Raw genomic sequence first — 13,233 nt, forward strand, 5'->3', positions numbered from 1 at the left:
GAAGGTGATCTTGTAGCCTGCAACAACATCGATGTTGTGATGGCAGCCCTCAACATCGTTCACGATCCACATGAGTGGAGACTGTTCATTGATTCATCGAAGACGAGTCTTAAAGCTGTTTTACTGCATAATGGCAATGTTTTGCCATCAATTCCAGTTGGTCATGCAGTCCATATGAAGGAAACCTATGACAACATGAAACAACTTTTGAGGTGCATAAACTATGACCAACATCAGTGGCAGTTTTGTGGCGATTTGAAGGTTGTTGCTCTCTTGCTTGGTCTGCAGACTGGATACACAAAATACTGCTGTTTTCTCTGCGAATGGGATAGTCATGCAAGAGATTCCCACTACATCAAGAAAGATTGGCCACTCGACAGTCATTGGAGCCTGGGAGGAAAAGTGTTCAGCATCCATCACTTGTTGAATCAAGGAAGATTTTGTTACCACCCTTACACATCAAGCTGGGTCTGATGAAGAACTTTGTCAAGGCCATTGACAAAACACAAGCAGCTTTCAAGTACCTCCGTGGAAAATTTCCAAGGTTAAGTGAAACTAAGATAAAGGAAGGTGTCTTTGTTGGTCCTCAGATTCGTGAACTTCTTCGAGATGATGCATTTGACCATGCACTGCATGTCAGGGAAAAGACGGCATGGAAAGCCTTCCAGTTAGTGGCAATAAATTTTCTCGGAAACAACAAGGCAGACAACTACAGGTAGTTGGTGGAAAACCTCCTCAAGGCATAGAAAAGCCTTGGTTGCAACATGTCACTAAAGATAAAATTTTTGCACTCTCATCTAGATTTTTTTCCACCGAACTGCGGAGCAGTGAGCGACGAGCACGGCGAGCGATTTCACCAGGACATTGCAACAATGGAGAAACGCTATCAGGGCAAATGGAGCCCATCAATGCTTGCAGACTATTGCTGGACAGTGACAAGAGATGCTCCATTTAATGAATACAAGAGACAAGCCAAGAAGCGCCGAGTAGACACTGAATAGGACTAAACTATGTACAGAATAGTTTTTTGCCTTTTGTTTCATAATAAATTTTATTTATATAACCCTTTTGCTGATTTTTAAAGTGTTACATAAACAGGACAGGTGAAATATTATCATGTAAAGCCACCATAAACACATGAAAAGACCTAGGTTTACAATTTATGATTAAAACTCTACTATCTACACAATATACATAGACATAAAATGTAAAAGCTTAAATATCTTAGAAACAGTAGTCAATCAATTGTTTTAATTGTCATATTTGAATTCAGCACATCAAAATACATAATAAATAGCACATTTTATCTCTCAAGCAGACGACTTCTCAAAAATTGTAGACCGGTGTTATTACTCTAAAAAGTGTGCATGATAGTTTTTAAATATGTCCATATCTTATTTACTCAATTACTTTATCTGCCCCACAAAAATATTTTTTTAAACATTCAAGTCTGTCTTATTTTTCAGATGGTATCTAATGAGTAACCCCATGTTCCAATAAAATACTTAAACTAGCTATGTTGTTATTTTGAGCTAACATAAGTGTTGTGATTCTGGATTTTTCTTCACTCCTTCACTTCCTGGGAGAGACAGATGACTTATTTCCCTTCTTTTTGAATAGTCTCTGCTGAATTGTTTTACTTTATGTGCACAGTAGGTAAATGCACAGCAGGACCCCATTAAAGTCTAGGCCTCAGGCACAGTTATTTTGGGGTATCTTTTAAAAAAAATAATTGAACAAAGAGAATTGGCTGAGCAGTAGGACTCAGAGGAAGGAATGGCTGGCTGCCATGCATTGAGCAGCTGCTAGCTGCTATGGTATACACAGTTTAGTTAACATATGGGCAGCTGCCTAGAGGGATTTAATTGAGAGCCATGGAGAATATATCATATCTTGGAAATTGTTGGGTATTTTTTAAAACATGTAATTTGGTACAATATTATACATTTTAATGGTCCAATTTTTTTTCTGTGGAAACATCCTTTAAATTCATTTTAGAAAACATCTAAATTGGATATATTTATTCAGTGGAGTATATTGTGTGTTGTATATTAAAACAGAGCATGTTTAATGTGTAATGGAAGTGATGGAATAAAAGAGTGACTCCAGCCCAAAGTGCATCAATGATGGGATGAAAATAGAGAATTGGACATGGATTTCTGAATAGCCCATACAGGAGCACACACTAAATGTGTGAAACCGTGAGGGAGATGAGGCTTGTGCACTTAGTGTGTGCTGGATGGTGACAGACTGTAGTAGGGAATGCAGTCTGGGCCACCTGAATCATGCTCACCAGAGACCTAGTGCAGTCAGGAGAGGCATCAGGAAAGGCTAAGTTTGAAGAGCCTGCATCCTTCATTTTATCACCCAGCAAAGACAGCTGCCAGCTTATAAACCTTAGCCTGGAATTCCACCCTTGAGTACTCTTATGGGAGAAAGGCTGGCATTGATATGAAGAAAGTTATGGTGAGGCTAAATGAGGAGGGTGAAGAGAAAGGAGAGAAAATTGGTCAGAGAAAGATAGAGCTAGGGGAGAGGATGGGATTTTGAGCAAAGAGAGATTCGGAGAAATCATGGTCAGAGGAAGGAGAGAGACTGTGGGAACAAGGAAGACTGGTAACCAAAATGTGACAGGGGCAGAGAAAACCAGGGTAAGGTAGGAAGTTTGGAGTGGATCAAAGTATGTGGTATGATAGACAGATGGGGGCAAAGGAAGAGGTTAGAAAACAGGAGGATAGGACAATGGCAAAAAGATAATGGAAGAGAAAAAGGAAAGAAAAAAGAAATGAATAAAACAGTGGAAGGTGAGACCAAAAAAAAAAAAAAAAGAAAAGAAAAAAAGAAAAAAACATGCTTAAGGATAAATTGTTTTTTGTTTGTTTGTTTTTTTACAGATGTATCCATTTTCTTACAGCTTTTTATCTTATTTAATGTTGAAAATGGGGGCAGGGGGGAGATGCTGGAGATGAGTCAGCAGTGTGCCCTTGTTGCCAAGAAGGCTAGCAGCATATTGGGCTGCATAAGTAGGAGCATTGCCAGGAGATCGAGGGAAGTGATTATTCCCCTCTCTTGGGCACTGGTGAGGCCACATCTGGAGTATTGTGTCCAGTTTTGGTCCCCTGACTACAGAAAGGATCAGGGGCCTGAAGCACATGACTTATGAAGAGAGGCTGAGGGAACTGGGCTTATTTAGTCTGCAGAAGAGAAGAGTGAGGAGGGATTTGATAGCAGCCCTCAACTACCTGAAAGGGGGTTCCAAAGAGGATGGAGCTCGGCTGTTCTCAGTGGTGGCAGATGACAGAACAAGAAGCAATGGTCTCAAGTTGCAGTGGGGGAGGTCTAGGTTGGATATTAGACAACACTATTTCACTAGGAGGGTGGTGAAGCATTCAAATGGGTTACCTAGGGAGGTGGTGGAATCTCTATCCTTATAGGTTTTTAAGGCCCAGCTTGACAAAGCCCTGGCTGGGATGATTTAGTTGGTGTTGGTCCTCCTTTGAGCAGAGGATTGAACTTGATGACCTCCTAACGTCTCTTCCAACCCTAATTTTCTATGATTCTATGATAAGCCCTTGAAATAGGGCTTCAGTAGTGCCTGGACTTTATGTTGAGGGTGAACTTCACCTTTTGTGGACTTTTTGTGTTGAGGGTGAACTTCACTTCCTACCTAAACAGATTAATACTGATGTTGCGTACTTTAAAATAGCTGTCATGTTCCTCTCAAAAGCTTGATGGTACTTCAATGTTAACTGAAGTAATCTTGTAGTGCAAAGTTTGTAAGGCATTTTGATAACCTTCAGTGTTTGCCTTAATTGTTGTTTCCTCCATTCTCTGGTACTTTAAATAGTAGCTTGAGAAGGCTTCATGTTCATCACTTACAGTAAATTTACAAGTGAGTTCATGTGGATTTAGTTATGGATTTTGAGTGCAAAAAGGGAGTGAATGTATATATAAAATGGGCTGATGCTTAGAAATTTTTTCCCCACAGTTCTCGCAAGTTCCCTCAAAAATAAACATTATTGGATGGAAGTAGCATTGACAATTTAAGTCAACTGAGTTTATATTAGAAACCCAGTTATGCCACACTCTGCAAAGTTTCCTTTTCCCCTCAAAAAAACAACAAAAAATCCACATAAAAAGCAATATTGGCCTCAAAATTGGTTCGTTAAATCTAAGGGTGAGAGCCGTTTTCTGATAATTTTGAAGTTACTTGAACAAAGGAATCAGAGAATTATGACACCACAACAACAGAAATGTTCCCCAGGATTAAAACACTTCAAACGTTTTATTTACCATTTTATAGTAAAAAGTGGAAAGATTAGAGATAAAATCTAGGTTACAGTATTTACTTATGTTAGTTATAATTGAATACATATGACCAAAATTAAATTGCTAAAAATTAAGATTTGAAATAGTGTAATCAGAATTCACCATCAATTCTGATGAGTTTATATTAGGATCCCAAATGAGTACTGGAGAAACAAGTCATCTTCTTCTGTTTTACATCTGTCTTATTTTATGTTTATAGCCTTTTGTCCTTGCAGAAAGTGCTGAAAATATAAACTGTTTGCTAGGGAGTCTTATCAATGGGGAAACATTTGGTTTTTGTTACCAAAAGAAGTTGTTTGTGATTAATTCCTTTGATATATATGTGGCTGGAAGTGGAAAAAGGGGATGTGAGGAGCAGCGCACTGGGGGCAGTGCAGAAGGGAGGAAGGGGAGCAAAAGAACAGGTGTGAATCAACAGAATCCTGGGGCGAGGGGCAGCACAATGGTGACAGTCCTTCCCTTCTGTAGGAGTTAAGAGGCTAATTAACCTACTGCTACATCTACTTCCTTTCTGCAAGTCCTATGAGGCTTGTTGAGGACACTCCTAGCCTTAAGAAGGCTTTAGGGGCCCCTCTTAACCAGCCACCACTCACTGGAAACCTTATGGGGCCAACATTCCTTTCCAGGTTTGTCAGGCAGCTGGCAGTTCCAGTCTAGTTCCTCAGAGACAAACAAGCTTTCTAAGGCATGCGGTTTTGGGAAGGATGAAGTTTCTTACCCCATAAGGAGTGGAGTGGGGGGGAGTTCAAGATCCTCTTATCACAGGCAAGAGGAAGGAGGTTGGAGACCCCTAAATGTCTTATATGGCTTGTCAGAGAGTCTTGTGAGCTTGTCAAGGAGAAGCCCTACTTCTGTGCTGCAGTGGGATTTCTGTCTAGTGGACCACACGAGATTTACAGAGATTGATGAGGCCATGCCCCCCATGATACATTGCATGCCTCAACCCCATACACACACACACACGCAGACACACATACTGGTGTAAAGTTACATCCATAAAACCAGAGGCCTGATTAAGATTAAAGATGGTAACTTTTTTTGAGCAAATAGTAAATTATTGAAAAATTGATTGTTTGGGGTACCAACACTGTTTGTAAATTTGGGTTGGATTCAGTAAATAGTGTTAGCTATAAAAAAAATACTAAAAACAAAAATTTCAGAAATATCAAAATTTTAGTTTAAAAAATGTTGAAATGGTTCATTTAAACCGAATGTCAATTCAAAATGACATTGTACAAATGAAATGTAAAATCAAATTGATGTTTAATTTGGAAATATTGTTTTTCTTCAGGGGTTGGACTAGATGACCTCCTGAGATCTCTTCCAACCATAATCTTCCATAATTCTATGATCATCATTCAAAACATTTCATTCAGACTGAAATTATTTTTTATTTTTGTTTTATTGTTATAGAGTGTAAAATGAAAAAAAAAAATCAGTTTTTGTTTTAAATGAACTGTTTTCTTTTTGTTTTTCGGTTCAGCCGCCAAACAACTCCACTCTAGATAAGACCTTTTCCTATATAAAGGGCCCATTTCTCTCTGTACATATCATCTAAAGAAGAGTACAATAATTGAATTAGACTGACTTACTAACTCAAACCACTGCCATTTTTATAGTTGCTGGAAATATGGGCTATTATTTCTCTTTAGTTAGCAGGTTGTAATACTTTCTGTAATACTTTGAAAAAGATCATAGTATCAGCTGTGTATCTCATGTTTATAATATATTTCTATTAGCTGTGATAGTTCATTGACAGATCTGGGTAACAAGAGTAAAGGAAGACTTGGGTGATCTTTATTGAGCTAAAACTTAGTCTGCTTTATAAACGGTGACTGAACAGTGAAGACAAAATAATAAAAAAAAAGTTTTGAACCAGAAAGCATAGAAAAGCATAACCTATACATATTTTCAGTATAAAGCAACTAACATTTTTAAAACTATATAGCTAAAATGTAACTTAAAGGATTCTACTCTTGAAATTATATTAGTGTCAGGAATTATATTTGAACATAGCAATCTTGCAAGCTTTCTAAAGCTCATTGAACCATCAGAGGCAGGGAACACTGTGGAGACAGCAGACCAGATTCTCTGGACCAGGTGGTTTATGCTTAGCATAAGGCTGGATGTCTGGCTTTCAATTATCTGTATGCAGTCCCAATCCTATGGCTGTTAGAGTCTGTCTGCTGCCTTTGAGGGCTACTTAGGAACCAGGAATCAACCAGAAGAAAGGGCATTTAACCAACCCCCTTTTATATTGGGCAAGCAAACCAAGGGTACTCCTTTACTGACCATATCCTCTAGCTGCCCTAACATTACAGTATTTTCAAACCATACGGTGAGTGAGACATCATCCTCCCTGCCTCTTCCTCCTACATCCATAATAAAATGGATTAGGGTGACCATATTTCCCTATGCTGAACAAGGTACACCTGCTAAAATTATTCATATTCAAGCAAGTTCAACGGCTGTTAAAAAGAAATACTGCTTAGTTGGATTCTTTTTATTTACCTTCTTATCCTTAAGACTTTAGGGTTCACACGTGGAGAGATGACACACACACACTCCCATACATCTCTCTCACACTCTGTGTGTGTGTGTGTGTGTGTGAGAGAGAGAGAGAGAGAGAGAGATCGACCAACCCAGTCCTCCTGCCCGGTGCTCTCTGCCTTTGCCTTCCATGCCTGGCTGGGCCCCCAGGACGGACCCATTTCTCCTGGTACCTGGCACTGTGTCTTCCTGAAGCAACACATGGTGGGAGGGGACGCAGTTTCACATCCCCAGATTTCTGCTAGGGTTCACACCAGAATGTGGCTAGCAGCAGCCTTTCCACACTGTACCTGAAAGAGGGGACGGGAGCTGCTTCCTGTTGCAGTGGAGGAGGGGGAGAGGAAGGGGTGACCTGGCTCGTGTCTTTGCAGAGCTCATCTCTTCTCCCTCCCCCCGCCTTGTGCTGGAAGCAGCTTGTCCTTTCCTGCCCACACAGTGTCGAAAGGCAGATAACACTTCCAGGCTGCTGCTGGCCACCGAGCCGCCTCCTGTCCCCGGCTACAGTGCAGGCAGGAAGGGGTTAAGCCCTAAGGATGCACTGTGCACCAGGGCCCAGGAACCTGACTGTAGGGGCTTCAGCAAGCCTGGCCAGAGAGATGGCTCAGCAGTGGAGGGTGCCTAGGGGACAGAGAAGCCCCATGCTCCCCCGGGGGGGGGGGATGCTAAGCTCCTGCCTGGGGGAGTGCTGTGGAGCCTGCTGGGTTGGGGCGCGAACAAGCTGGAAATTGCTTCCCCACCACCACTCCACAGCTTAGCTGAGAGGCAGAGAGGCTTCCCCGTGCCAGCACTGTGCGGGGCTCTGGCACATGCAGGGCTTCGGTCCTCCTGGCCAGGGCACCGGACCAGAGCGTCTTGGGCTTTCTCGGGGTGCTGGCCCAACCAGAAGTCGTGGGGAAAGGAAGGCGCCTGCTGCCAGCCCATTTGTGAGCTGAGCGTTTCGATCAGGGGTTGGTTCTCCACACAGCACTGGGAGTGGAATGCTGCCCCACCGAGGGGGGCGGAGGAATATGGAGGAGCAGCAGGGTTGGGGGGTGAAAGGGCAAAGCAGGGAGAGGACAGCGAGAGGGGGAGCACGTAACGGGCCGATGGGTGAGCTGCCGAGGCAATACATAACTGGCCGCTGCCTGGCACCTGCCTGCACTACAGAGTGCAGCTACTACATTAGTGCATCAGCCACTACAGAGTGCAGCCAGCACCGGCTGAAAACAGGACGGGGGCGAGGCCCTGCTGGCTGAAAGCCAGCGTGCAGCAGGGGCTGTGCTGATGGACCAACAGAGGGAGCAGCCGGCCCCGCGTGCTGTAGCTTTGCCCTGCCACCAGCCTTGCACACTCACCCCTATCATCAGCCATGGGACCCTTCCACTCACCACTGAGTGGGCGGCTGGCGAGCAGGGATCTGGCCAGCAGCAGGACCCACCAGTACTAATGGGGGGAGGAGACAGAAAATACAGGACAATTTGCCCATTTTTTAAAAAAAGTCGGAACACATGCAGGAGGGCTTAAATACGGGACTGTCCCTTTAAAAACAGGATGTCTGTTCACCCTGGAATGGATTGACTCTGGAAAGAGGTATGTCCAGCTCTCCTGGACTGGAGGGAGTGTCATTGCAACTCAGGATCTATAAGGGTGATTGAAAGGGTGAAGATGTATATGAAGGGTGGAGAGTAATACAGAGAACTTTTTATGCCTCTTGCATATATGTGTACACCCCAAAAATAAAATGTGTAATTAAACCTCACACTTATTTTTTGCTAATTGACACTCCTAGACACATACGGTGGGCAGATCCACCCTGTATCCATAATCACTGTCATTAATTTCCCAAGGTGCAGACCAAATAAAGGGCACAATTCTAAATATTCACTGCTTTTAAAGAAGTCAAACACACTTCCATGTTACAAACTCACCTTAGAATTTCATTGTGCAAGTATATGCTTCTTTATGCCTCTATCTTCATTTCATTTTTAAAAATAAAAGAATAATGAACACACATACTGCAATTAAAGAATGGGGGAAATGGGAAATAGAGGTAAATAAAGTGTGGTTGGCGTTTGTGGTGGTAGTGGAAGCACAATCAGTGCTTAACATTCCTTGGGAATTCTATACTTGTTATGTTCAAGGTTCTATTATGCGGGAGGATGCTTTTTCATTGTGTGATGGTCTGTAGATTGTGTGTTGTGGGTGTTTCTTCCCTTGATTTCCAGAGACCAAGTACAACAGGAAAAAATAATTTTAAAAAATGTGTCATAACTTCATTTAATGAATACTGTACATAAGGAATAGTTTGAACAGATTCTGATAAGTTTTAAGCAACATACTATGAAAGACATCAGGAATAAGTTATTTCTTAGAAATATAAATCATCTTATCACTGAAAGGCACCCATCCAAGGAAAATTGTTCTTGTAAAGACTTGGATTACTTTGTTCTTCAGAATCTTTAAAATTTTGGTCAATTTTTCTATTCCATTTTAACGGCAATAAATTTATTCCACCTGCTAATTTTTCATTTGTTTTCTTTTCAGCTCCTTGTGGCTATAATGTAACCTCTCCAAATGGTACAGTTTATTCCCCAGGATTTCCAGATGAATATCCAAATTCAAAGGACTGTACATGGTTTATTTCTGTCCCTCAAGGCCACGGGGTTTATATCAACTTTACCTTACTCCAAACTGAACCAGTGAATGACTACATTGCAGTTTGGTATGTGACTGTTTAACATAAAATAATTGGTGTCTTGTTGATTTGTCCTTGACTTTGTGACTTTTTACTTAGTGGTGTTCTTTACAATGCAATGTAGGTTCCAAAGACACAGAGTAGTTAAGAGTAAAGTTAAAAAAAATAGAACATAAACTAACTGCATAAATAGACAGAATAAGTTCCACATAATACGACATTCTTGTAGTAGGATATTAGAGAGATCAGATGGGTGAGGTAACGTCTTTTATGGGACCAACACAAAAGTTACCCTTATGGGGCAGGCAGGTGATAACAGTTATGTTTGTTTTTTTAGTTGTTGTTTTTGTTAATCTGACTTTTAAAATGAAAATATTAATTAAAATATAGGGTTCATGTTAATTTGAAAATAATGGATATTAATATCATGATGCATTAGGCAGAGGAAGGAAAAAATTCAACGCCCCTTTAGCCTCAATTTTTTAATTCCTCTTCGAGTGCTTGCACATGTCCATTACGTTGTGGTGCTCCTCGTGCATTGGTTTCCCTCGTAGTACCTCTAGGGGCAGCACAACCCACCACCAAGCTCCTTGTGCTGCAAGCGAGGGTATAAAGGGTAGAAATGTCCCACCCCTCCTCCAGTTCCTTCTTACCATCCAGGGTCGGAGCATTGGTGGACCCTGTGAACAACTACTCAATTTAACTAGTGGTGGTCAAAAAGTTCTCCGGAGTTTTATTTTCTTTTAGGTGTTTATTAATATATAATTTTAAATGTATTTCTTTTGATTTAGCCTGTTTTTTGTTTTTTGTTTTTGTTTTTGGGTGGGGAAGGTTTCCAGTCTGGTTTGTCTCCAGATCCTACCCAGGACCAGAAGAACTTATGCCTAGTCCCAAGGGTTCAAACTTGCTCAGGCTTCAGGAAGGCTATGCCTGTTTAATGACCCTCATTCCCACTGCCTCCTGGGTGAAGGCCACATTATAGACAGGTGCTCAGTCTGTTGCTGAGACTGGAGAAGCTGAGGGAGGAACATCTCCAATGTATCCTCATGGAGGCTGACCTTATACTGGCTTCAGAGCCCCCTTGATCATCTAAGGAAAGCTCTAGAAGACTCCTTTCTGAAGTGCCCCCCCCCAGCTGTGTCAGCTGAAAAAGGCCACAGAAGATCCTGGTCTCCAGGATAATCATCTTTGAGGCCCAGGGAATCAGACCAGCTACTTTTCTGGTGGTGACATAAAAGTCTTCTCTGATCACTGCAGGTACCGATTATGCCCAAGGCTTATGCCACAGCTAGAGCCTTATTATGATTATAGGTACCACTGCCGTCTTTGCTTCAGGGGGAGGATACTTGCTCATCACCGATGCAGCCATCTAGATTGTCAGCATCTGGTCACTCATCCATGGCACCATCTGTCTCAGACTTGGTACTGCCACATTCCATGGGACTGGTTCAGGATCCCATGCTGAGTATTACCAGCAGCTAGGAAGCTGTTCATGCTGCCCACGGTACCCCGTTCCCATTTGAGACCACCAAGTATCCCTCCTAGCACTGTGCCATCCTGGTTCTCTGGGTACTCCTAATCATTGTCAGACTCTGAATTGGACTCTTTTGTTTCCTGGAACTGAGAGTCTAGAGCCCAGTCTCGCCACCCTTCTCATCACCAAGGCTCAGAGAAGGGTCCACCCAGGTATTGGGATGTTTGGGCTAGGCACATATAGGTTCTGGTATTGTACCAGTCCTTAAAGTGTGCCTACCTGTTGCCTCCAGCATCTGGATCTATATTACTTCATACAAGCAGATCGCCCAGGAATGATGGTTCCCCCACTGGCTCAGAGAGGCTGGTGACAGTTGATACTATACAGCTTCCTGACTCCCATGCATTTAACTTACCATTATCAGCTCCAGAATAACGGTCAGTACTGCAGTCCATACTGGTACCACAAGTCCTACCAAGAGAGCCATCACCCTTGCTTCAAGCCTCTTCTCCAGATGAAGCCCTGGTACCGGATACATCATCCCTGGATCTGGATGGTTTTAAAGTATACCAGGAGTCACTCAGGAGAATCGCAGCCTCTCTGGACATACAGGTGGATCTGCAGAGAAGAATACACACAGTCTAACTGACATTCTCCATTCCACTCTGGCAGGGAAGGTGGCCCTGGCTATAAACAAGCCAAAAACAATCTGGCAGCTGCCTTTGTCCATTCTGCCAATGGCCAAAGGAATGGAATGAAAATACCAGGGTCTATCTGTGGGATTTGAACAGTGCTGTGGGTCTGGTGAATAATAGAATTCCTTACGGTCATTATAAGGCTACTCCAAAGCCAAAGGAGGTTCATACTCTTCCTAGACCTTCATAACCTGAACAGATACATCACAACAATAAAGTTCTGGATGGTTTCTCTGGCAACAGTTATCCTTTCCCTAGATCCAGGAGACTGATATGCTGCCTTCAACTTACAGGATGTCTACTTCCATGTGGCAATCCACCCTGACACAGGAAGCAAGGGTTTTTACCAAGTGCATGGCAGTGGTAGTGGCTTACCTTTTGCAAAAGGGATGCACACGTATATTCTTGTCTGGATGACTGGCTGGTCTGGGGCTGCTTCAGACACCAGATTCAGGCCACTGTTCATCTAACATTGTGTCTTCTAAATGCACTTGGCCTGCAACTAACCAAAATATGTCAATTTTATCACATATTACTTGGGGCAGTTCTGGATACATCATCTGCCAGGGCGTTCCTGCCTCTTTCAAGGTTTCGAACTCTGTGATACCTATGTGTGTCTCTCAAGAGGCATTCTCAGACTACTGTAAAGGATTACTCCAGGATCCTAGGTCACATGATAATGTCTCTCACCAAAGTGAAACTTCAGAGGTCTGCAGACTAAGCTCAAAGTGGTATATTGTTCTCTGGTTTACCGCCTGGATAAACTGGTTCATATTGCAGATACTGTTTTTGTCTCTGGACTGGTGCATTAGCCAAGCCAACGTATGCATGGGAATTCCCTTCTTGACTCCTTTCCCTTCTGTGACTCTGGTAACATACACCTTGGCCATGGAATGAGAAGCACATCATGGCACAAGGTGCAAGGATTTTGGACTTTCCTTGAAGCCAGGCTCCACATATACATTTTGGAGTCGAGAAAGATATTTTGTGGATTGCAGCAGTTTGCCTCATGTCCAGGGCAAGATGGTCTAGGTTCTCACTGACAACAATGGAGTTTTTGATGCTAGGTGGTGTCAGGTCCAGCAGCCGTCACCAGGAAACAATCAAGTTATGAAACTGGTGTACTCAAAGCTCGGTCAAATGCATCCCAGTGGTTCAAAATGGTTTAGTGGATCATCTGAGCAGATCCCTCAGCTTAGACCACAAATGATCTCTCAACACAAATATTATGACTTGGATGTTTGGCCCAGGAGGTTTCTCCATCTGTGGACATATTTGCAATCCATCAGAACAGGAAGTGTCCCCATTTGTGCTAGAGAGCAGGTCACAGCCCTGGGTCAATACTGGATGCTTTCCTGTTTCTGTGGGGCAGGTACCTCCTCTATGCATTCCCACCAGTGCCTCTGATTCCTGGAATAATTATCAAACTCACACAGGATTGCAACAGAATGCTATTCAGACCTCCATAATATGACCTCTCAGCAGCCCTTGCTGTTGTCAGTGACCAAACA

At 42.6% G+C, this 13,233-nt stretch overlaps 1 protein-coding gene across 1 annotated transcript in view; it reads left to right on the forward strand.

Moving 5' to 3' along the window:
* Window positions 1-13,233, forward strand: part of CSMD1 (CUB and Sushi multiple domains 1) — a 1,946,356-nt gene that overhangs the window by 1,727,185 nt on the left and 205,938 nt on the right. The window contains exon 43 of the mRNA XM_054023823.1: window positions 9,403-9,580. Coding sequence (XP_053879798.1) covers window positions 9,403-9,580 — 178 coding nt within the window. The remainder of the gene's footprint in view (window positions 1-9,402; window positions 9,581-13,233) is intronic.

The sequence above is a fragment of the Malaclemys terrapin genome, chromosome 3 (genome assembly GCF_027887155.1).
Source record: "Malaclemys terrapin pileata isolate rMalTer1 chromosome 3, rMalTer1.hap1, whole genome shotgun sequence".
Taxonomy (NCBI): domain Eukaryota; kingdom Metazoa; phylum Chordata; order Testudines; family Emydidae; genus Malaclemys; species Malaclemys terrapin.